Source organism: Ricinus communis, chromosome 5 (assembly GCF_019578655.1).
Source record: "Ricinus communis isolate WT05 ecotype wild-type chromosome 5, ASM1957865v1, whole genome shotgun sequence".
In the NCBI taxonomy this organism is placed as follows: Eukaryota; Viridiplantae; Streptophyta; class Magnoliopsida; order Malpighiales; family Euphorbiaceae; genus Ricinus; species Ricinus communis.
The window spans coordinates 2,042,054-2,068,969 of NC_063260.1; the positions used below are offsets into that span (position 1 = coordinate 2,042,054).

Sequence of the window (26,916 nt, forward strand, 5' to 3'; positions counted from 1 at the left end):
GAAGTCACATTTAGGAAAATCTAAAAGAAACGAAAACGAAAACAATAGAAATGTTGAAATTCAATAAAAAAATTCATTTTTTATTTGGAAATGAATTTCTAATAGAACTTAAATTTTAAAATTCAAACAGAAGGAAGGGAGAACCAATATTTTGATTGAATCTCAGAAGTTTTTAAAGTTCTACCAAAAAGATTTCAGAAAGCCAAATGGATTTTATAAATCAAGCATTGAAGGAGACCAATTTTACATTATCCATTTCCCAGGAGACCAAATTTCAACTAGCAGCAGACTCGGAACTGATACAATAATAATATTATTTATATGTACACAAAATAACATTTACAATGGGAAATCTGCTAGACAGACCCTAAGAGATTGCCACTAGTATCTAAAACCAGGGATGCCATGTAGGATCCATCATACACAGGTTCCTTGGAGTCAAGGCGGCTTCAACCAACTCAGTGACACCCCTCTGCACTGACTGTGGTGGGTCAACGGCAGTTTCCTCCTGCACCATGACAGGTTTGAGACAAATTTTTAACTGTAATTTAAATTAGCATTTACCAGCCACCCAAAAGGAAAAAAAAATATAAATCATGCTATTATAGTCCAAATAGTCGAGAAAGCAGGCAAATTTTGTTGTATTTATGAAGACAAGTTTATCTGATGCAATTATAGTCAGTAGTTACCTCTTCGGAGAGAAATTGTGGAGCAATTCCACTGATCCGGTTGATAACATGGTCAACATTGGTAATGACCTTATGCTTGAAGTCGACAGGATTTATATTACCTCCTCCAGCAACAGGAGCCAGGGACATCGCAAGTGGTCTTCTCCAAGACCAAGACAGCAGCTCATCACGGAAAAACATGGCTAAATGGTGCCATAAATGTTGGTTTTGCTGCAATAAAGAAAATCAGGAATATTACCATCAACAAAATATCCCTGTGAGTTTTAACTACTCGTTCAAATCAATATTCTTTTGAAAACTTACTTTAGGTGAAACCACAGCCTGGGCTGCAGCACACATTGCAGACACAATAAGCCCTTCAACTCCAAAATGGGAGAAAAACGCCTGCATGTTCCTTGTTAGACGAAAGGGTACTGGCTCATTAAACTCAATCACTCCATTAGCATCATATGCTGGGTGAAAATCTGTTTGGAAAATTTTCCCAGTGTTCTTAGCAAATAATATCTTATTTGGAGACCTTCCTCCAATTTGAAGCATGAAAGACATGAAACTTGAAAGGGCCAACTGGATAGCAAATTGCTTTTTGAAAGCCCACATATGGTTGCCACTCAGAAGGGTCTTGTACATGTACTGGGAAAAGATGCCGTCAGTCACAAGATTTTTTGTTATGTCATTATAAGCTTGGTGGCGGAGATCTACAACAGTCTCAGGTGATATTTGGCCAGATATAGCTTGGTTTAATTGCTCTTTGAAGTAAGTGATTGGGAGATCCGCCTCTCGGTCATTCCTTGCACAATGATTCTCATACACCTCAAGGAAAGTGCTATACATTAAATCATCTTCAACCATGCGAACCTGATCATGCAGCAAATTATTATCACAACAATAAATTTATGAAGGCTCCACTTTTCTTTGTACTATAGACAAGAAAATAAACAAAGAAAACACACAGAAAGTTTCATGGAACCAAAATAGTCAAAATCCTACTGCAAGATTCTATATTAGAGTTGGCTCGTGTTTGTAATATTTTAATACTTGCCATTCATACTATTTTAATCAACTGCAGGAAGAGAGTTACCTGGGACCAAACAGGAATAATAATTGGCGTGTGAATACATATGTGTCGACGCCTTGATTCTTTGTGCTTATCAAACATCTGGTTCATTACACGGAAAAGCTGCAGTATGCGCTCGTCACTTCTAGCATTAGGTGTCAAAGATGTCTGGACAATAAAATGCCGTTGAGAGCCATCAGATCCAATCAGCGCCAAGCGCCGGAAGCTGCTTCCATGTCTTCGAACAATAGGAATATCAGCTCCAACCCTGTCTAACTTAACTGTATGGTCTGGTGCAATTTCCTGGAATTGGTTAAATACGATAAGAACAAGAATATCATAATTGAAGTATGAATAGCAAATAATTAAGACCCAATTGGTTACGTGGGCTAGCCAGTAGAAAAAAGAGGTTCAAATGGCTAATGATACGATGGTATAACCCAGTAATATGTCATCAGTTCCTATTTCCATTCACCCATACAATATGTGTAAAGAAAGATCCTTGCTAGAAGTTTTTAGAGGAAAATATGTCTTGATTTACCTGATCACTGAAATACTGGCCTGGAACCTCTACATCAACCACATTGAAATCTCGCAACACCCTGCTTTCTTCTTCAAGCTTCAAGACAGCAGGAAATCTGTCCTCAACATTGCTCTGAAGAACATTTTTCCAATGTTTCAACCGCTCGGTAAGTTCTGAAAGGGTGGCAGGGAAGGTAACTGTACTGTCCGGATCGAGATCTCGCTCAAACTCCTGCTTGTATTCTCTCACAAAATCAACATGCTTATTCACGGCATCAGCAGAGAAGCAAGCCCTGCAAACACCAGATAGTTCCTTCTTGAGAGATTGAGGAACCTCTGCTGTAGTGGCAGTTGGGTACTTGTAACAACGGTGGAGCAGTGCATTAACGACAGCAAGAAGTCTTTCCTCTGGCAAAGTAACAAATCGTGAGCCAATTTCTGTGAGCAGGACCTGCAGAACCACGAAATAAAATCAGACATCAAAAGCCATTATCACCTATCTTACATAACCAAATAGTAAACGTAGCCCAGGTGCAGAAAATCAAGCTTGGCAATAAAGAATAGAAAAATGATTCTTTTGCAGGAGTACAGTACCTTATAGAAGTCTACTCTTTTGGATAAAGAAAGCAAGCAACAAACTAAGTTTAATTTTCCAGATAAACATATAAGTTAGGATTGGTTAATGCAAGTGTATAATTAATGCCCCGCTACAGTACACAAACTAGGATAACATTCATCACCTCAAGTTCACTAGCCAAATTAGTGTGTTTGCTTCTGAGAGCCTCCATTATGTCCTTTGCAGCATCAAAAGCACTGGCAGAAGAAGCAACCCATCCCAGAGCACCGCGCCTCAGTGCATTTTGACCGCTTTCATTGATTGTCGAAGAATTTTGTTGTAAAGGTTGATCACTCCCTGCATGCACGCTGCTCTCAACCGTTGTAGGTACAGACCTTTCAGATTCCTGTCCATGAGAATTCCCACCATCATGAGACCCCATCCCACCACCAGACTGAGGGGCTTGGTGAACCTGATTGTCTGTTGTTAAAGTGGCAGTATGACTCTGTACCCTTGCATTTCCATCAGATATTCCAAGGGAACCAGCCCCAGCACCAGATGCACTTTGCTGCATTCTTTGCTGAGCCATTGCCAGCCTGCCAAGCTCAGATTTATTTGCAACATCACGACGCTCAAGTAGATATGTACGAAGCCAGTAATACAGAGCCTAGGAATTAGAGAGAGCGAAGATCCAAATTTTTAAGAGAGCAGATATTTCATCAAACTTGTTCAACCTACTAACCAAAAATGAGATAACACCTACCTGTGGATATACAGTGGCAATTTTCAGCAAAACAAGTTTGCAATGCGGTGCTTCTGTCCTCTGCAAGGAAAGTAAAAGTTGTGGAATCCAAGAAAGCCAGACCCAGTGGGGTATTTGGTCCAAGTATTTATCAAATGCCCTTCCTACGGGCTCATTAGGAGTATCAAAGCTCAGAAGATACAGAACTCGAGCCAAATGGCTTCTAGAATTGGAAACACCAAATTTGATGCCTTGAAGAAAGCAGCTAACGGCATATTCCAACCAAATTTCCTCATGGGTGTCTTTATAAGCCTGAAAAGCCAGATAACCAATCAGTATATGCACCTAATGATAAAATGAAAAGTAAACAGAAATATATACCATGTCGCAATAGTTTCCCCAGCTTATCCATCCTTTTGGCAAATTTTTGAAAAGGCTGATGGCATTGGAATATGCAAGATTAGCACCTTCAGAGTCGCTTAGCTTTAACAAAAAGTCTCCCTTCAGACGAAATATCTCCGCCTTATGTTTCACAGGGAAATATTCCAAGTTAGTACTGTTTATCAAATTTAGTCCACTTGTAAGCTCTCCCTTCATCTCCAGATAGGCTTTTGCTTGCTCTCTTATCTTGACAAAAGCTTCCTGGAAACATGCAACAAAATGAAATGTTTGAGATAAATCAACTATTTTCCTTCACTATCCCAAAAAGGAAAAAAAAAATAAAAAGAATGATGAAGAAAATAAACAACAAAAAGAGCATCAACAGATGGTCCATGAAAGCTGAAGAAAAATGCTATGGAACTCATTTATGTAACCTATTTGTTTTAAACCCTTCCTAAAATATAGCAGTACTCCAAATTGAATGCTATCCCCCCATCATATATAATTAATCGCAAATCAACGTACAAAATCCAAGTGCCCCTTTTTAATCTGCCAACTTATTCACAAAATAGAGGACTTTGTGATTGGTTATTTGGTTATTTCAATAACGAGTTACCTCCTAACTAAAGTCCCCCCTTTTAGTCCCTCGACTCATTTATAGCAATACTCAAAACCAAGTGCGTCCCCTGTCATATATAATTAATTACTACCTATTCCATGTCCTAGTCCAATGCCCCTTCTTAATCTGCCAACTTATTCACAGAATTTTCTTTTTAATCTCTTTGTAAAAGATAGAAGTTCTTTAAGTGAAATAACGCATCCTTCCCACTAAAAAACCAATCCAAGTGCCAAATTAACCATCTGATTGAGAATTTGAATAGAAGGCAACAAACATGGTAAGTGTTGATCCAAGCATATAAATCAGAGCACAGCAGCAAATAATCTCAAGCCCTCATAAAGGCCCAAGTATTAACAAATGCACCATTGAGTGGTGAATCAGACCAACTATCAGAACACACTAGAGACATTTAAATGTATATACCTGCACTTCCATGGTCGAATGGCCATACATCTTCTCAAGAATTGTCACACAAACATCATAAAGGCCTTGTTTACGAGCAATATGAGCAAGTTTGTTCACATTCCATGCTTTGTCACGATAGCCAAGGTGATGAAGTTGTGAATTCGTATTGACAAAATCCTTGAATGCATCGATGACAGCATTATACATTTCATTCCTCCACTGCAGCAAATCATACCAGATAGACATGTTATCCCATTCATTTGGTGTTCTCAGTCTCCAAGTCTCAAGAATGTCCTTGAGATCTGCATAAAGATTTCCATGAACACCAACAACAGAATTGCCAGAAAGTTTGTTTCCATTGGCAATGTCCACCAAAATTCGAGCAGACTCTTGAACTTCAACTAGCTGCTGGAATTGCTGCAAAAAGGGAATCCTAGCATGAACGGACATCTCTGGCAACTGCCACCACTGTTCTAAGGCAAGATCAACACCTTTCCCCACTATTTTTTCAGCATCCCCAATACCATTTGTATTTCTATCATGAAGGGCAAAAAAGGCCTGAATCAGACGAAGTTTTGGAGTTTCTTCCACTTGAGCTTTTGGGATTACATGGTCTTTCATATATGTCCAATCCGGTAATTTCCAAAGGGTATCAAGAAGAATTTCATAATTCTCAATACTTTTACCAAAGTCAACCAAGGCATCCCATTGACTCAGTTGACTTGCACAACAAAGCCACTGTTCTTCCCAAAGACACATCTCAGCCTTAGGTACTGTGTTATTATAAGTGCCCTGAGTTGCCTTAACCATGGCTTGGTAAAAGAGGCTTTGAGCACGCTGCCAATAACCATGTTGAACTAGTGAAAGTCCCGCTCTTGTTTCTGCAGTAATTGACCTTTTCTTCCACAACCCACATCTCATATCTTCTTCATTGAGCAGACGATAAAGCTCAGCGAGTGACTCAGAGCACTTTGCCTCGTTCATAAACAGCATCACATGACTTTCCAGTAAAGCCAAGGCAATATGCCATGCATTGTAAGTCTTTCCGATGTATTTAATGAGTTCACTTGGCATCCGAAGTTGAGGGTGGCTCAGCTGAAGGCCTTCTAGAAGTGCTTGCACAACATTTGGTCTGCTGGCTTGCTGCTTTTTATGATAATCTTTAGAAAGAAGAGCAATCATGGGTTTAGCTAATGTTACCTGTTCTTCTTTATGCAATGTCACCCAGACAATGGGAAAAACCAGCACCCACAAATGGTAAGCAACATTAGCATCTGTATGAGCCAGCTCTCTCAATGGAATAACAAGATCAGCCACCTGGAGAAAGTGAAAAGAAGTCAAATTTATGATAAAGGCACCAACTGAATTGCTTGAGAGAAAAGGAAAGTAGGTAAAAGAGAGGTTCCAATATGCATGCACGTAAGACAAGTGGGCATCGCATCACTAATATGAATGTAGACACAGTAATTCATAAATTTTTATAAATTAATGAAGAGATATGGCATAAAGGCCAAAAGAAATTAAATCATTTGAGTCAACTGTTGCTTCTTAGATGACCAAATATACACCTATACAGGTAGCAAAAGAGCACAATTCTGTAAATAGACCAAGGACTAATAGTTCACAGATATATGAAGATGAAGAATTAGCTGCTAAGTCATGTATTACATCCAGTTAATGAATAATAACAGTGAGAAAGCAGAAGGGAAAGTGTGGAGAAAAGAGGAAAAAATAGAGATGAGGAAGAAAAGAATTACAAAGAGAAGTCTAAAATTTTATTATTCATTATTCACCACTATTTAGAACACATTACATCTCCTATATAGCTAAACTTGTAACCAAAAATAAATACAATCCCTAACAAACTACTTAATAGCATCATTGTCCTATTAACTAAGTATTAAATTTCAAAGGTAGGAGGTGACTGACCAAATGGTACAATGTACAGTCCATTAATGAGAAACTTCAGTTAATATCAATTTGGATCTTATTGGGCTTGGTTCAACAATTACCAAAATGACTAGAATTAGTCACTTGTGTGGTTGGCCCTTACCGCTTATAAGTGTTTATCATTTGTTTACTTTAGCAATATGGGATCTCCAGCATTTCCCCTTAAGAACTAGGACTAGATGTCCAGTTGTCACTTAAAATAAATGCGAAAAACTCCGCCCTGAAATGTGGCGGACAACCAAATCGGACTGCTGGACTGAACATCCAGACAGGAAACCAAGAATTAAAGCTAGGCCAAATCTGCTTTAATACCATATTAGATTTTGAAGGTGGGAGACACATGGGTAGAGAGCGGAACTCATTAATGAGAATTTCAATTAATATGCATTTGGATCTTATTAGGTCTGGATCCAACCATTACCAAAATAATTAGAACTAGTCACTTTAGTGGCTGAATCTTACCACTTGTAAGTCATTTGACATTTGTTTACTCTAGCAATATAGAAATCTCTAACAATAATCTATTTACCTCCAATTGCTAAGTCCACAGCCTATTAACCATGAATCATGACATCATGCAATACAATAAACAATAAGTTCAGAAAGCTAAACATAAATGTGAAACCTGAAGTTTGCTCATCTCATTCAAAAATTGACCGTGTTTAAGGACAAGGCTATCAAAAGTTAAAGGTGCCTCCTCAAGACCCTCTGATACATCAGTAACCTGTTGCTGCATCCCAGGACCATCTGGAAGTGAGCCTGAGACCAGAAGTGGCAGAACTCTGGCAGAGTTTGGAGCAAGAGTAATGGGCTTATCCTCAACTAGTATTGCTAGAAGAAGATCAAGACCTTGTTTAAGCCAGAAAACGTCACTTAAAGCCTCCCAGTCCTGGACTTGGATAATAAACTGCAGTCTAGTAAATAATGCTTTTCCTAGAGATTCATGATAAAGTGAGAAGAATTGCATCCTAATCTCAGGATCTTTCGCCCGTAAACCAAGCATGAATTGTCTTTCCACCTTCTGAAACACCTCTTGACGTAAGGCCAGTGGATATCTGGTAGTCAGTCAAATCATATTTTTAAGGTTCTGACAAAATGCAAATCCTCTATTAACTCAGAATATTACTTACTTGTTTGAATCAGCACAAATTCCATAAAGAAGCTGGAGATATTTCCTGTCCCACTCTTCCAATGCATCAGAGTGGAAGCTTTGCTTATCAACCTGTGAAAGCTTTTGGAGAAAAGAAACTATTTCCTTATGGTTCAGAAAAGCACTTGGTGTGCCTTCTCCCTGTTTGCAGAAATCATCTTCAATCCACACTTTTATCACATCTAGGATGCAAAGGAGCACGCTAGCATCAGTGCCCTTTTCTGAGAGCAACGAGTTCAAGATTTGAGTTACAGCTCGTTTGCAGTCTGGCACAACCATGACCTTTTCACTGATAAGCTTCAACACTGATTTCAGATTAGAGATGACAGCTCCAAGTTCAGAGCCTTGACGGGAAGAAGAGACTGCTGAATCTGGATCTGTTCTCTGACCCTGATGGAAAGAATATATCACTGTAAATAAATAGAAGTGTAGCAGAGCAAGGCATCTAAAATAAATTCTAATGCAGGAAATCTAATTGGAACATAACAATTATGTAGAAAGGACAAGTATGTGGGAAGGAACAAATTTACAGTTTACAAATACAAAATATAAATTGCATAAACATTATTATTTCTTTCAGTAAAGCAGCAACCTAAAGCCCTTTAACAAATATTTACTAGCCAGAAAAATATGGATATGCCATAGAAGGTCATGCAGGTCAAACAACCAAATGGTAGACCAATGCACTACTACCATGCAGCTTTAGGAATAACAAGTTATGGTGAGCAATTCTTTTAGAAGCTACCTAACACAATAAAATGGACTAAAGGAACACGGCATTGAAAAAATATGCTTTCAAACAAAGAGATGAAACTCAAAACTTTGGCACAATACTAAAGGAATATAGCTTGCCAAAGCACAAAATAACACCAAATCAAAGAATATGCTTTTTCAACATCCATCCTACTGATGCAACCCTCTAAAGTAGATGAATTCTTTAGAAGCATCTAATGACCAATTGTGATTAACATCAGTTTTTCAGACACATCCAAATACCAAATATTTCCTGACAGAAAATAAAGGTTCTCAGCATTAAAATAGCATAAGCGCTTTACATTGGCAAATTCAATTAAACCTTAGTTAGAGTGGGACTCGAACAACCAAAGACCAGTAGAGATTAGCCCACAAACAGAAGGGCGACTTTTATATAAATAGAGATAGCAGCTCCATACTTGTCTCAAATGAGAACCTGCTGATGATCCCATATCACGGGCCAGACGTTGAAGGATGCGAACCAAGCAATGTGGATCAATGTACTTCTCTACCTCAGTCAAGGTCTTAATGACAAGCAGCACAAAGCTAATTGAATTAGCAGAGTTGTCTTCACCCGTTGCCTGAGAGGTGGTTATAAGAATATTGATATGCTTCTGTATTAGCTCATCAACTTTCTGATACAATAGCTTCACATCTGTTGGTGTGCTAGCCGCGTCTGGTGGAAAAGCAACAAAGACCATCTTCAACAGGGAGCACAGTGACTTGCCAGCATCTAGCATCTTATTTTTGAAACAGGGTTCCAGAATCTGATATTAATGCAAAGAACAAAAATTAAAATATAATTATCGCGATCCTAATGCTTGTAAGCAAGAATAGAAAAATTCAAATACTTGAGAAATTTGGCTGATGTTATTTCTAATAAATAAATGAGGTTGCTTCTCCAACACTTTGTTCATGACATCCAAGCCTTGTGCAAGTGCCGTCGAAGGGTCCTTTGACTGTGATGGCTGGATGCTGCTGAGAAGTTTTTCCAGATAATTGAACTTGACATTGGCATTTGGCCACACCTCTAGAGCTTGTGAAAGTAGATCTAAAGCTTGTTTGTACATGATGCTTGCTTCTTTATCCTTAGGCTCTATAACCAAGGCAACCTGTTTCCACATGCATTGAACATCATGACTTCATTTTCAATAGAATACTTTAAAAAGAGGGCCACAGAAAAAAATGGTAAAACACACTGAAATCAAGAAGATAACTCTTCCTGCAGGATAGTCAAGCTACCAAATACTCAGTATCAAATAGGTGGTGACAAGAAACATTTGAACACGCACAACAATAATATGTTGGTAAGTAAAGTGAGAAACAAACTGTTAAATGTCATCCTAATTTGCAGAAAGCAAAAGCATGAGACATTTTGCGTCCGTATCAGACAGCTGACGTCTTGATAAATACAATGCAACATCAATACTCTACCAGAATGCTTGTATTACACCGCAAGAACATATATTTTATTAGCATGCTGTCAATGTGACCATGCATGCAATGCCAAAGTCTTGACCATCCATCACTGCAAGATGAGTACCAGATGGGAAAAGAAAATAAGTTCTGCCTAACCTGAGAAAGATAATTAACAGAATAAATGGCTTGAAAGGACAAGTTAGAGAAGATTTAGATTGTATGCATGTTCTTTATACTACTAAGAATCCAGAATCATGCAAAGCCATATCAGGTTAGAGAGATTGACTGCCTAAATCTAAAAGGGTAGTAGCCCATAAGCAGCAAATTGAAACTTTAACACAAAGGTAAGCTGTAAGCATAAATTCTACAGAGCTTGCTCATATAAAAGATACAGGATTGGAAGAAAGCCTCACTCGTATTAGAAAATTTATAATCATTTCTTCCATAGCAGCATTCGGTTTGAACTCTTCATCAGGTTGGCCACCAGAGCCAGGGGTTTCTATATTAGGGATTGATGGTGGACCACCAGGTGACATGACACAGAGGGACTGAAGACCAGGTTCAACTTTAACTCTTTTACTTGGGTCTTCAGGGAACGTAGATGAATCCACTGCACGCTTGGGATCGGAACCAGCAGGGCCAGGGTTAAACCCATCATTGGTCTGATTTGGAACATCACTATCAGTAGCTATTTTCATTTCATTTTGTCTTTGCCTTTCCCAACCAACCACCAATCCAGCAAGTTCAATGGCAAGACGCCTGTGTTCCGCTGTAGTATTATATGGCAAGCCAAGTCGACTGAGAGAATTGACCATCTGAGGTACAAACTGAGCTCTGCAGCTATAGAATAGATCTGAATGGCGCACAATGAGTTGGAAAATATGAACCAAATTTGGAATGGAGTGACCTTCTTCAACCAAAATCTTTTTTGTGTACCGAATCCAAATTGGCATTCGAGAATCCCCAACAGGTAGCCTTCTTGGTAATGCTGGCATTAGTATATCAAGAGCCTGCTTGACCAGCAATTTATTTTCAGGCTGGCAAGTTCTTAGAAGTGCAACAAAAACCTGCAATCGAAAATCTGTTTCAGAATCTCTTTCCACATGCTCAACAGTATACAAGAACACTATACTCAAAATTTTGTAAACAGAACCACAAGTTCATGCAATCCAACACTACTGTGGTGTCCTCGGGTGATCACAGACTCTAATACACCCTGTATATTGAGTTCTCATCAAGTAGATACCATTATTTATCCAATAGCTTCAGACAGGAAAAGCAACATGTGAAACTCTTCAATTCAATGGCATTAAAATAGTTCAAAGTTTAATAATCAATCCCTGCTCCAAAAAGACAAGTGATTGGGATATTTTTGTATCATTGAGATAGATGAATTTACCTGCAGGATGATCTTTTCTGGGGCTTGATAAGCCTCCAGAAAGTGGCAAACATTGACAAAGGCCCACTGCTTACTAGCACTATCTTCGCGTTTGAGGTGATTCCACCCAAATTTTATAAGTTCTTTCCTGTGATGAACAAGATCAGTTTGGAGATATTTAAGAAGTAGAGTGGCGAGCTGCAGAAGTTCAATCCTCAGAGGCTCATCATATTCAGCAGAAACCTATGAAGAGGTGTAGATACTTGAAAATCAGGAAAGCAACTATATTTTAAAAGCAATTTCAAAGGAAAAAACAAAAGATAAAGAAGCGAATAGTGGGGAAAGGGGGACAAAGCAATTTTCATGAAATAATAGAAACAAAGATAAACAATAAATGGATCACCTCTTCTGGTGGATCAAGAAGTTTGTCGACTATTGTCTTTATAATACCAGGGTCAACAACATCCCAACTTTGGTCATTTTGAAAAGCATGGGCAAGCATTGGAAGAATAAGCATTTGCATGACAACAACCAAATGTTCATGAGCAAGTTGTTTAGATTGGAAAAGGTCCAGAAAATGCAAGAGAAGTGATTTCTTCAAGTTGGGCGGGTAACCTTCAGCAACCTGGTAGAGAAGATGATTAATTGTTGCAACAATAACTAAAAATTAAAATACAATGAAAACCAGAAAAGTAGGAATACTGGAAAAAATATATCAACTGAAGTACCTCAATAATATAAAACTCCTTCAAGAAGGTGTAGTCAATGCGAGAATGAAACAGGAAGATGGACACAATATCAAAGAGAACATTAACTTCAGTTTTGTCATGTCGTAAGTAATTCAGGAAGCACTTGACAAGCCATTTACTTTCTTTAACCTGTATTTAAGAAAATATCCGAAGGCCAATTGTCAGTTTATTATAACACAGACCATGTTCACAAGGAAAATTCACAAAAATAACTGAAACACCAAATCTAAATGTGCACTTTAGTATGAGCAAGTCAATCTGCCTTTCTAGACTAATCTAATTGCTGTCTACAAAATGTAGCCAGCTACTATTAGGTCATGACTGTACACAGCAATTACCATTAGATTCAAGACTAATGTGTTCAATGTAGGAGAGACTGCCAGTAACTATGCATTTAACTATAAGAAACTTCTATCACAAGCCAAGCCAAGCCAACCAGACGCAAACACAAAACGACCAAATTTGGACTACAAGGGAGAGAGTGAGAGTGAGAGCCCCAGCAACCATCAGGATCGTAAAGAAAGTTTACAAGGCAGAAATTATACATAGGGCAGAATTCTAAGAGAGTACACTGAATGAAAATAGTGAAAAAAGAAACAGAATCAAAGCACCTTGCAGCTACTCATAAACAGTTTTCAGTATTTTTAGCTGTTCAACTGTGTATTTAGAATCACTACAGCTTTTACTATCACCATTTAATAAGATCATCAAGTAGTATCTAAAGTAATATCACATCATAGAAGAAAACTGGAAAGGTGAAAATTATAACTGTGCCCAAAGAGTAACTAAACTTACTTGCACTAAGCTTAGCTCCTGTTCGGTTTGCAAACGAGATGTTCTTGCAGGTGACTTCCACACAAGCACCAAGGTATCAAACACATTACGATTACTATGCAACCAACCAGGTATCAGTTTGACCAATGTTTTAATAAGAGCAAGCCCTTGAAAATAAGCATCAGAAGTTGTAGCAGGGGAAACAGATGATGAATTAGAACCATCAGCTGGAGGGGTGATGACGCCTTCATCACCCATTAAAGCCCCAGGTGCAGTTGAAGATCCAGGAGTCATTGTCGCATCAGGTTTTGGCAGAAACTCAGGAAAGGCACTAGCAAGTATTTTCTGTGGAGACTTTGCCAGTTCATCCCTTAAAGGTTGTCCAGCATCTGATCGTATAATGTACATGAACCTGAATTTTAGAATGGAGAAGAGAAAGGAAAGGATAAGCATATTCACTAACATGAAATTTCTTTTCAAGTCCACAGTTAACAATTGTGCTCCAGCATTTTAAACTTACCTTCGGAAGTATTTTGGATCACTTAATCGAGCAAGAAAATAATCAACAGCAAGTGTCGCATATCGATTTAAAAATTTAGTAAGGGGAAGCCGATATGGACTGTTTATTTCACTGTATACTTGTCCAGGGGGAAGAGCCCTTTCCAAATCAATGGTCAAGGTTACAAGTTCATCGAGAAATTTTGATGCAGCTTGAGGAAGCAAGTGAAAAAGCTCGATAATAGCTGCAGAGAACCAAAGAACCGCTAAGAATAAACCCACATACTCTTAAACAGGAAAATGTGACTAAATGCTTATGTGCAGGCACATATTCATCCACATTCCAAATTATGATGTAACTAACCATAAGCAGAGAGAACCTAGAATCCTTACCTGCTGCTATTTTAGGCTCTTCACCAGCCTTCCATGACTTCAGACTCTGGGCAAGCTTTTCAGGTTCCAACCATTTCTTGAGGTGCTCTAACAATTTGCCACCCAAAGTGACATTAAACCAATTGGATAAAAGTTCAAGCAGGCGGGCCAGACCCTGCAGAAGAGGCATGCTAAGATTTTTGGTGTGTGCCAAGTTGACTAGTATAGGCCTGAGGCTGCTCTGCAGAAGTTCTTTGGGCATTCTTTGCTGATTGATAACCTAAATAAGAAGTACAATGAATGACCAAAAAAATTCCTTTTAATTTTTCTTTTGAAACTAAAATTCTTTTTAATTTTAAGACAAATACAAATTGAGAAAAAGAAAGTATAAGTATCCAGCTAGCCAGCATGACAAAGAAAATATTAGAGCTTTATTGCATTAGTCACAAAGAAAAAGCCTTAAAAAAATTAAACGAAAACTGAGTGAAAAAGATATGCCGTAGGCACTCAACTCATATTCCTAGAACATCTGTCCTCTAGTAACCAGCTAGGCAAATGTTATCAGCAGACTACTAAAATTGTTTTGTTAAGTACACCCAAGAGCTAAAGGGGTGCTGCATCAATCAACAGTAGTATTACTTATAGGTCACCACTTACCAGTCACAACTCCTCTCACAAATATCACTGATCATAATCATACCTTAAGTCATATCATGATTAAGCAAAACAAGAAAAGAAGACAATGACAAGGAGTAGAAGAAGGGATAAGAGGGAGAACAAAAAAGAGCACAAAAATTAAATCCACCACTGCAAAAAAAACTTAATAGAACCTGTCGTAGTCCCTCCTTGGCAACTGCTACAATTTCTGGTGTCCGGCATGTCAAAGACTTGAAGAACATTGAAATGATCTTCGCACGCAATTCAGCATGATTTGGAGTTTTAAAATCTGCCCATGCCATAGTGGTACAGAGTAGCTCTATGCATGCTGTTCGAAGTTTATTCAACGAGGAAGCCATTTTTGGATTCATAAACTTCACAACCCATACAGTTTCATCTGTCTCAGCTATTTGCAACGCTTCTTGGAGAAAGTTTACCAGTTCTTGAGTCAACTTCAGAAGAGGGGGCCTCAAGGCCAGGCAAAAATTCAAAGCTGTAACAGTCCCAACCTACACGTAACCAAATCAAGTCAGTCAAAAAAACTTAAAAGTACATTAATTGTCAATAGCAACAGAGAGTACCTGTTGATCAACAGTCTTTGAACGTAGTGGCCTCATAATAAGAGGCTGAAGCAGAGGCTGATACAGAGGCTCAAGCAACTCTGACACCTCACTGCCAGTCCTACTAGCCAAAAGTGCTAAACACGATTGGACATTCTTTCTCACTATAATAGATGCATTGGGATTGAACAATTCTGAAGCAAGAAATTCAACTACTCCTTGAAAACTTTGCCTGCGTGAATCACTGTTTGCTTCATCGACATTATTCACCACACGAAGAACCTGAGTAAGAACTTGGCTAGTTTCTTCCTGTTCTTTGCTTGCGTAAAGAGGAAGTCTTTTCAGCACATAAACCAGACCACGCACTATTCTCACTTGGAAAATGCACAAAGTCTCAACAGTGACTTTTCCTACCAAAGCACCAAGTCCCATAACACCTCCCATTTGTGCCTGCCATGTACTGCCATAACAGCAATGCAAAAGGCGAGGTAGAAGTTGCTCAAAAACTGGGATGCGAACACTTGGTGGTGGTGAATATACTGGATTCATTGATGGACTAGAGACAATCATTGGAGTACCTGGACCTCCTCTTGACATCAGTACATCAGCATGTTTTGACCGAGCAAGGAACAGGAGTGTTTCAGCAAACAAATTTAAAGCACTAAGGGCAGCCTTGGCATGGACCCTATTCTCATCAGCTAGCACATCAACCAAAGCATCTAAGAATATTAAAGGGTCCAACTCTTTCAGATTAGAAGAAGTGCTGCTCTTTGACCTGGAACTGGCACTGGCATTTGATGAAAGCATAGAACCCCCATGAGAAGCTGCTGGAATTGAAGGGTTAGGTGAGGTATAATCAATGTGAAATATCATTGCAAAATGTCGGCAGATATTGACAACAAAATCATCTTTGGAGTCGTGGAGTTCCGGTTCTGCACTTGCAGCAATTATGGTCATTAACAGGATCTTAAAAACTGACTTCTCAGCCAATAGTTGAGTCTTCGTCTTCACACCCAAATCAGCCTGCAACACAGAATATGTGCAAGATTAAAATTTTAGTAAATGAATCCAATCTAAGTCAAGCAAGATACTTTCTGGTTTCTTTTTCGTGCATTCTTTTCCCCTTTGATAGGGATTTTTGAAGAAGGGCATTGAGGAAAAGTTGTACTACAGTTTTTCACAAAATCATCAAGTTTTTCTAGTGATATTGATGGATTATTGAGTATTAGCAAATGCAATAATCACCAGAATTTTAACAACATTATTTAACAAACCTTTATGTCTGATGTCTCAGACCTGCGCGAAAAAGAATCAACTGCAGAAACTAACAAGGTTGATAACTGCCTAGTAGTACATCCCTCATCAGTAATATTGCCAGGCAAATTAAGCTGGGAAGATAAACAAACACGAAGGAACTTGAGAGCCTGTTTTCGATAAAAAGCATCCATGCCACTATGTTTATGCATGACAGCTGCCACTGCAAGATTTATGCATCGGTCTAAAGGCACCAAAAATGGGGTTGAGGGCTCAAACGTTAGGATCAATCGAAGCCCGTGCTCTGGGTTCTCTTTGCACTCAAGGGCTAGGGGCTCTTTAAGAAAACGTCTGTTACGGCCACCTAACTTTCCAAGGAGTTGTAACGCTTTTCCCCCCCAAGGATAGGGTGCCGGCCTCAAGTGAGACCAGAGGGCTAAAATCACCTCTGACATGACATTAGCCATACTAGGTTCTAGGAAATCAGGATTTAAACTATCCACCCAAAACTCAAGTGTTCTTAAACCTAGACTCACTAGGTCATCACTTCCCTTCAAACACAAAACAAGAGGCTTCATGAGACGAGGAAGATACGGCAGCAATGCACTTAAGCGAGCAGGTAATGTCAAACATAGCTCCAGCAGAAGGTCCCTCATATCTTCCCCTGTTGGACCCTCAAGCATTGTCAATAACATATTTAAGCAGGGTTGTAACATAGGAATCAAGTCTCGGAGAAGAAGCTCAAATTTACATCCTGCAAGAGCTCTGAACATTGTCCGAAGAAGCTGCATGTAGCCAAGAGGTTTTTCAACTTCAGTAGCATTCTTCATGCAAACCTCCATTATAACAGGCACATGAGGCTGCAAAATACGTTCAAAATCTGCAGGTGCCTTAGCAACAGCACCAAATATAAATCGAAAGAGATGCAAAACCAGTTTAGCAGCAGGTGAATCTGGTTGCTTTAAAGCGTCAAGTTTACTGCTAACAAGAAAGTTCACCAAGACATCAGCGAATGGCCGGTATACTTTCTGAGATTGCAAAAGAGAAGAAAATATGTGAACCAGTTGAGTGTTGCTAATCATGCATTCAAAAAGCTCAGGCATACACAATGAGAACATGTCCATAAGATCCCTAGGTTCCATAATAGCCAGAATCTGGGAAAAAAGATTTAGCATGTCTCTCTCCTCATCCTTCTCCTTAAAGAGGGCTAAGCAGTATACACCACTCTTCAGGACACCAGAAGCTTTCCAGACCTGGCGAAATCCCAAATTTGATGTCAGCTAAGGGGAATATAACAACAAATACAAACAAGAACCTGGTGCATCTTGTAATACCTCATCTTCTCTCATCCCTTTGAACACTTGAGGCGATGGCAAATTAGATGATGGTGAGACAAGAGCTTGTGAGTGTGTTCCATGTGTGAAAGGAGAAACCTAAAACATTCCAAACATCAGATAGGAAAATAAAGGGCAGAACATAACGTCAGGAACTATAACTTAGAGACAAAGAAACCTGAGATCGTGGCAAGTGTGCATGAGTGATACTCCAGATGATAGTCTTCATTCCTGGAAATAGCAGAATAAGTGTTCAATTGTCCATGTAGTAAGTATAAATGCTCTTGAAACTCCACCAGTGATTTTTCTAAGAAATACACAGCAATTACAGAAAGGAAGGGAGGGAGTGGGAGGGGAATGGAATTAAGAAAACATAGCATGATAAATTAAGCGTTTGATTGTCCATGTAGTAAGTAAAAGCTCTTAATACTCCACCAATGATTTTTCTAAGAAATACACAGCAATTATAGAAAAAAGAACAAGGTCTCCTCCTCTACCCTAAAAAGTAGACATAATAAAAGGCAAAATTTTAAGATAGCAAAGAGATAAGGAAAAATTCAGCAGCAAATAACTCCTGAAACTAGATAAAAGACTATTAATCACATTGACAGAGATAAGAACAGTAGTAGAAGAGGATCAATTACCCATAACTAAGGTCTTGATCAGATTCTTACAATCACTAACTTCCTTGGAATGTTCCACAGGGACTTGCAAATTCAAAACTGCCTGCAATTAACTACATATCAAGATCTCAGAGAGAGAGAGAGAGAGAGAGAGAGAGAGGAAACAAGGGGGGAAAAGGCAAGATCATGCATGTGTTGATCTTAGATGATAAAACATCAATCAAATACACGAATACCAGCACCCCTGTATGACAGGCTGCAGTGCATACAGATTTTTTCTAAATAGTTCTGTTGGTGATGGAAAAAGAAATTTCACTAAAGAAAAAAGAAGATTACAACATGGAGGACAAGTAATCCAACCTACACATACACAGACATCAGAGAAAAAATAAAGAATCGGCTTCCAGTCAAACAAAATCAGGCTACTCCTTTGAAAGCCCACAAAAGGACAAGGAGACCATCTCATCTCACAGCAAATCAAAAGAAAAGTCCTGATTCTGAACAATACCATAATTCTTCTCTATTTCCAAAATCCACAATACTGCAATAAAAACATAACTATAAAGCGCTTTGACATGCTTTCTAGCACCAAATTATCTACAATAAAAAAAGAAAACAAGAACTTTGATCATGTAAAATTGATGGGAATCATAGAAGAGATGAGCCTCGTTGCTTCAAGGATCCAGTAAAAGCTAGCTTATATTATTCACTGGTCATGTCTTTTCAAGTGATATTTTGATAGTAATATATGGGCCTTGTCCTTTTTCAGCTGGACTGCAAACTCTTATCACATTTGGAACCATTATATTTCAGGTGACGAATAATGCATACATACTTTCCTTTTCACCTGGAACCTCAATAACTATCACTTTAAGGCACTTAAGAATTCCACGTCACAAATCGATGCTCAATAGGAATTTAAGCAGAATCCTTGATGCAGGACAAGGCAGATGATATTCATAAACCTCCGCCAGAGGTTTTGACAGTTGCTACACCATGTAACCTTCCAAACATTTTCACTGAACTGTCACACCAAAGCAGTTCATGGAAAACTGTAACACCCAAACGATAATAAGCAAATCCTAATAGTAAACAACTAACTAATAACAACTTGAACCTCAAAATCTAATGATAGATATCAGCGGATGTTGAGGCAAGTTTCTAAGGCAAAAATAGACAACCAAATAATACTATTTGAATAAAGAAATATTAATCATTAAGAATCCTGATTCTACTACTTTCTACATGTTCTTTTGTTCAGCGAATAAAAATGAAGAACTTTAGAAAGCTGTCATACTTATATATCAAAAAATATACTCAGAGAAAGCATATCTAATCCCTATCACTAGCACTTTTACTTTCTTACTTTTTGTAAGATCTGCAATTTTACCAAATATGTCAATATATGTCGCAGTAATTAATTTTATGTTAAATGCAACTCCCACTATCAAAGACATAATTATACTTTTAAACTTGAATGATGCGTTCGGGAGAGTGGGGCACTGGGGCTGGAAATTATACTGAAGTTATAACGTGATTGTTTAATTAATTCTTTGGCACTTAAGTTCAGTCATCCCTCAAAATCAAACAATTTGGTTCTTCAGTTTTATAAAATTGACATCCTAGCACTTCTATGCACCAAAAGGACATTCATTTTAGAACACTGCATCATTTATAAACCTGTTGCCAATGGATTACCAACACTTTGATTTTGCTGAAATTTAAGAATCATATAGTTAGACTGAAAAACCGATGATGAAAATGTGAATTAGGCCAAAACTTAAGGGGGTTCTCGTGGATTTCTCTTATTTTACAAAACCAGATACTCAAATGTTGAACATCAGTAGATATCATAAACAATGCGTAATAAAAACAATAAAATGTAAATGAAAAAATACATCCAACAAGTAATGAACTGACAATTTATGGTAATAATGAGAACAAATAAGTCTAACATTTTAATTTTTGCAGTATTAGCATGCATGTAAATTCTAAATTCAGGAGGTTTGTTACTTTAATATATATTCCGATGTGAGTAAACAAGAGGCACAGAGAGGAGAGAACAGACAATGTGATTGAGAACTATGCAACTAGATTTCAATTCAATATTTGAGACTTGAAAACATCCAATCATTGATAGCTGATAAAAATAACCTGCACAGGAAGTTCAAGCTTTGACCGCAGAGTAGCACGTTCCTTGCCCTCATCACCCTCCTCCAGCAACTATCACCAAAAATAAAGTCAAATCAATTTTATCATTTAAAAAATTTAAAACAAAACAAGTGATAAACAATAAGGAAAAACAAAAAAAGCAATGTAAGGAAGAATTAAAACATATCAACTGTACATGATCAGTAGTTGCTTTCTAAATAGTACACTAACAAGGATTAATGGATTCAATAGGTAAAGCTGCAAATTTAATCTAAAACTTGAATCACATAGGTCAGGCATCCGAGCAACAGAAGAGTGCAAGGAGCAAACAGAAAAAATTTCATGCTACTATATTTTGAGGCCACATTATTCAGTTTTTGATTCATAAAATACAGGTCATAAGAGAAAAAAGATCTTGAAAGCTCAGAAAGAGTTAAGAGACTATCCTATTTACTCTCAAATGTCCATTAGACCACAGTCAGATGGATAGTACACAAACTTATACTGATCAATCAGGAAAACATATTAAGAAATGACCTGATATTCTTTAAACAAACAAAACACATATAGGCGTAAAGACTATCTGCTATAAACAGTTCCAAAGTCCACATTTACACATGGCAATACACAATAATCTGTCTCATAAATTAAGAGAACACCAGCTGCTTCACCCAAGAACATAAAAATAAGTAAATATACATATTCACATGCACGCACATCAAACCTAATCTCCCTCGGAACATAGACTATGCAATTAAAGAGACAACCAAAATTCAACCTTTTCAAAGACAGGTTTGACATGACAAATCAACTACTGTTACAGCACTGTCTCCAAGGTTAGCCTGAACACACTACAAAGGGAAAACCAATCAACAAGGACATATACCTGAGGAATGGTGCGCTTGAAAGTGCTAAATTTACCAACAAATGCATCCAAAATCCGGCCCTATGAAAAAAACCAAAATTATTCCGGCAACAACAAGAAAATCCACAAAAGGATAATCAAGCAGTCAGCTGAAATACATACCAGTAGGACTCGAGCTTCATCCATAGATGGTTGGTCCAGACCTTTCTCGAAAATTGGTTCTACCTAAACACAAACAAGACGATAAGTTGACGTCAACTGGTTGTTGAAAAAAATATCTAAACAGAGGTGATTAAAGGATCTCGGGACTGGAGCAAGCATATGCACCAGATTCAACATCAACCGGGCGCAGGTGGTGTGGATACTGAGTGACAATGAGGCATCGTGCATGTTACTCGAAAATAGGTAAATAATCCGTGATAACTGCAACAAAGTTTTACAAATTTATAAGCAGTTAGATTTTTTAGCAAGACAACACAATGAGAAATCATGGATAACATCTTTTTAACATGACAAAATGACATTCTCATTTTTAGACAACATACACTTATTAATGTGGATGCCAACAATACTAATCAATGGACTGAAACATATTTCAGGAGAAGGGATGGATGAGAAAAATATGAGATCATTACCATATTCTTTCCAGTCGTTTACAAAATTTAATAAACTCTCTGCAGATTATCTGTCCTGTCCCCAATTAAATAACTGGTTTCATCTCAATTCTCAATTCCTATATTGACATATCAACAAGTGCACCAATGGACCATGGTATGTTCATCATACCATTAATTATGCACACCCTACTACACAATCTTTAAATTTAATTAACAAAAGGATTCACAGGCTAAAGACACCTACTGTACTATTTTGGACAATATTAGAGAATTTTTTTAAGAGTACTCAGGCATGAAACATCCAACTTGCGGAACAAGGACTGTAAAGCTGCATATTTCCAATCGATCAGGTTGGAAATTGTCCTAATCTATAATGATTTTCTAATTGCTTTTGCTCTCAAATTACCAATAAAATCCTTAAACTGCATACAAGCCGTCTCACTACTTCCATTCCTATCTTGTTGGATTGGGTATTACCTTTTGATGTAAAGTGCATGATAAATATACATCTGCAGTAGATATAAAAGAAATCCTATCACATAATATAGGCACAAATGACGTCTTAACAATAAAAAGCTTGGAGTTCTTATGCCAGCGAACAAGAATAATCATTAAAATCATCTATTGTGCAAATGCAAGTATTAAATTTCAATTATTAAGTAAAAGTGTAAACATATCCAAACAACTGACTGACTTTTAACCCACACTTCTTTATAATGGGTGGATATGGGTTGGTAAACAAGTCTAATTTAAGTCCCCCCCAAACCCCATTTTTATAACTGTAATTTGACATACGCCCCCTAAACCCACACCAAAAATAAATTTTCATTCCACCACTGGTTTAGGACATCTCATAGAAGGCAGAACCTGTGACAAGGAAAGGTCACTTCGAACATGATGAACAATCTCAGCCAGAAGACTATAAGCCAATGGCCTCAGAGTCTCATAGCATGCTCTCCCAGTTCCAACTAGAACCCTGGAATAAAGAACAGGTATTAAACAAGAAATGTTTAGTGCAACATCAGAGAAAAAAAATCTCGCAAACAAGATCCAAGCACCAAAATAAGGACCTATCTAACTAGAATGGTACGCCAACTAATGAGAAGAGATCCAAATGATTTGAATACCACAGGACTAAAAATAAACAATGATCTTCTATGCAAACTAATCAACACACATAACACACAAATGATGGCAATTGACTTGACTATACAAAATAATTGTGTGTTATGATCAAGAACAAGCCCCCACTACTCCATTTCTTGCAATCCCAGCAGCCACATCTGGCTATTTTTAATTACACATTATATACAGAGCTTAGATCAAAATGATCTGATAGGTGGAGACTGAAGTTACCAATAACAGTAATTCAATGTACATGGTTTCTTTTCCTCTTTAAATTTTTCACTTTAGCTATTTAATTCTCTTATTAAAATGATGCTAATTATTTGAAATTAATAGTGTGTTGTTACCTGTGTCTCCTTCATGCCCTACTAATTGGAAAATTCAATGTTTTCTAGTATCTCATGTGTGCTTGTCCACACTAAAAGACATAAGATCAAAGGACTTACCTCTCTTCTAAAAGTGTGTCAATCAAAGGAAATAAGCCCTTCTTGAAATCTGTCCCAAGGACATGTTTTAAAGCAACTAACAATTCCTGCACCAATAAGCTCAGATTCAATATTTAACACCAGAGGCATAGGAGAAAGAACATTACAAGAAGGGGAAAAAAATTAAAAGACAAGAAAACTTTTACCTTCCTAATGGATACAGAGTCAGAACATGTTACAAGCAAATTGACAATGCTGTTACATATGCTTTCTTCATGGGGCCTTATATAATCAGCAAAACTCTTCAACAGATAAGTTAAGAAGGAAACTGTCTGCAACAAATGAAAAGGGTGAATAATTTATCAAAATCACTCAAAAGAAACAAATACACTGAAATAAATATATGAAAGCTCTGCTAGTACAGGGAAAAGAATACTCAATCATGCTCAAGCTCTTATTTTCCTAATCGAGAAAGACTATCAAATATTTCCTGTACCTCTTTCCCACCCCAACTTCCCCACAGAAGAGGCAGAATCCTAGACTCTCCACTGGAAAGATTCGAAAAATATAAGGAATAGCTCTCAATAACAAACTTTGGTGAAGTTGGAAAGCAAGGCAAGCCACAATACATACTGAAAACATATATGAAAGCTCTCTTCTTCAAAAGAGTTAAAGTTATTAGAATTCATCTCTCTCTCTCTCTCTCTCTCTCTCTCTCTCTCTCTCTCTCTCTCCAGAAGTAAGACCAAGCTTTGGATCCTGACAACTAGATCTTACTCTCACACCTCATATACTTAAATACAGTAACTAAGAACATGAATGAACTTCAATCATCGAACTACATTCAATTGAATGTACATGATTTTCAATATGTAAGATCTCTATTCAACCATTCAATGAAAAAGGGAAAAAAGTTAAAAAGCAAAAGCTTGTCCTGTTTTTCTAAGACTACAAACACACACAGTAGGCTCATCAACTGGAGTACTTTCTCTCGCCCGGGATCAAGTACTGACAACTTAGCATATACAACAATAATAACGAGAAAACTTCATTATTTGCAGACAATAAATATAAAAGGACATCATGAGAAACAAATATAACACTCACCTTAACTTGTGCACCCTTCAGTTCAATGAAGTGGCTCTTCAAATTAGAAGGAACTTTGTCAGGGCCAGGGACAGATATTGCAGCAACCATCAAAGGCAATAAGTGAGGAATATTAGTTTGAACAAGTCGGCTATACAATTGGAATAAGAACATCACTACAAGAGGACTCTCTGTAACTATCTTGAAAGAACGAGTACTCGGATTAAGCTGGCCATTTCCACCAAATGAAGTACCAGTAATCACTTGATCTGAAGAAGAAGAACTCTCCATTGGTTTAACATCCTCCACAGCTTGATTCATATTATCAAAAAAATGATTAACAGTGGATTTAAAATTATGGTAAATCTTGCATACAAAGTCCAAGAATGGCTGAACTTCATTTTCAAGAGTTGGCCTGAAATTCCTAAGCAGGTCAAAGATAATGCGAATGCAAATCAATCCATTTTCTTCATTGTCTGTGGTAAGAACTTGCATGGCAACCTTCAAGAGGTCCTGAACAAAGGGACGGAGAACTTCACTATGAGGAAGACGATTGAGGATCTCCACAACAATATTTCGAAGTTTGTGTTCAGGATTATCTATGAACTGAGGCGTTGTAATTTGTATGAGAACAACTGAGAAAGCCCGAAAGTAACATTTAAGGAAATTCAAGTACTCCGACGTGTGCGCAATCTCAAGACTATCTCGTACCTCCATGGCCATCTGGAGCCTTGTCTGAATTGCTGTTTCAAAATTAAGAACAGGGAAAAGAATTAAAGATATATCATAATATTATTAAGTATTGGATTAGAACTTATTTACTTGCAAGACTCGTTTATTATCATCATCAGAGAACTACCCTTTATCCATATACATTCCTATTATCTAATACATTTATACCAACCAGTTTAGGTTGCATTTGGCATGACATTAATAAAAACGGATTGTTCTAAAATTAACAAGTGTGGAAGTAACTGTTGATAATAATAACAACTCTTTAAAAAAAAAAAGAATTAATCTTCTGAATTTCATAAAGCCAGTAAGTTCAATACAAGCTCTACTTAACAGACATTTGTTCAGTTAATACCAGAGTACTTAAACTTCAAATAAATTTTCCTCTATTTCCCTGCAGTTTCTTATCAAACAAACAGCAAAAAGATGAACATATAGAAACACGTACGGAGGTCAGGCTCCACTAGATGACGAGAATGCTGCTCGAAATTCTGAATAGGACTCATGGCGTCGTCGTTTTATTTTAAACTAAACAAAAATAAAATAAAAACCCTAACTCAACTCCTCCTCCTAGTCTATTTTCGGTATCTAGGGTTTCAAAAGTAACAGCTTTTCGCGCTTCAATTTCAACTTCAGCATCAACAAGAAGCTAAAAAGATTCCTGTAAAACAGAAAATAGTAGCAGCAGCAGCAGTATTAGTAGTGTGATTTGTCAAGGTTTTAATAGGGTTTTGGCGCGTAAATTTGGGAATGAATTTCATGAGATTTACATGATTAGTACAGAAGAAAAGAGAGAGAGAGAGAGAGAGAGAGAGAGAGAGAGAGTCGCAGTTACGGAATTAATTAATTAAGTACAAAAGTCTTTTCCCTCTCTTTTGGCCGTTGATTCCCCAGGGGAAGAGGGAGAGAGAGAGTCGAGGAAATTAACAGGAAAAGAGAAATTATAGAAGGTGATTTTATAAAATGGGTAAATGGAACCAATTCAGATATTGGATCTCGACCCAAGGGCAAAACCAATCAAAGGTCCAAGATCAACAACGTACTTTCTTTTATTATTATTTTAATCGTGTGCTAGTTTAAAATCGAGAATAAAAATAAAGATACAGATGAATGAGGATATAAATAATTATTTTTTATACTAGTAATATGTTATCGTTAATGTATAATTATTAATAAGTTTATAATATGTAAATTTTTTATTTAAAATATTTTATTATAATAAAAGATATATATTATAAAAAATAATTTTATTTAGTTATTATTTTATTTTAAAGCATTTAATATTTTAATAAAAAATAATTTTTTAATTATTATTTCATTTTAATAGTATTTAATATTATATAATTTAATAATTAGAAAAATAATTAAAAATGTATAATAAATATAAAGTAAATTAGTGTCATTATATAATCTCTAGTTTTTTTATTACGTTTAGCTACTATTTTATTTTAATAAGCATTTAGTAACATTATTTTA

At 37.2% G+C, this 26,916-nt stretch overlaps 1 protein-coding gene across 1 annotated transcript; it reads right to left on the reverse strand.

The window, feature by feature from the left end:
• Positions 1–192: 192 nt before the first annotated feature.
• LOC8268717 (transformation/transcription domain-associated protein) lies at positions 193–26,378 on the reverse strand. The gene is made up of 35 exons (XM_048373864.1): positions 25,889–26,378; positions 24,730–25,451; positions 23,829–23,954; positions 23,644–23,729; positions 22,940–23,048; positions 21,783–21,878; positions 21,618–21,680; positions 21,477–21,536; positions 20,594–20,662; positions 18,461–18,542; positions 17,995–18,047; positions 17,817–17,915; positions 16,503–17,735; positions 15,250–16,251; positions 14,842–15,177; positions 14,033–14,291; positions 13,662–13,884; positions 13,163–13,553; positions 12,347–12,496; positions 12,022–12,243; positions 11,640–11,861; positions 10,654–11,307; positions 9,673–9,933; positions 9,241–9,588; positions 8,049–8,458; positions 7,544–7,973; positions 4,987–6,285; positions 3,945–4,205; positions 3,585–3,875; positions 3,006–3,488; positions 2,285–2,716; positions 1,768–2,046; positions 993–1,544; positions 690–899; positions 193–508 (listed from the first exon to the last, which is right to left on the reverse strand). Exons 1-35 carry the CDS (start codon positions 25,944–25,946, stop codon positions 389–391), a joined length of 11,691 nt encoding a protein of 3,896 aa, XP_048229821.1. The 5' UTR covers positions 25,947–26,378; the 3' UTR covers positions 193–388.
• Between the last annotated feature and the right edge of the window lie 538 nt (positions 26,379–26,916).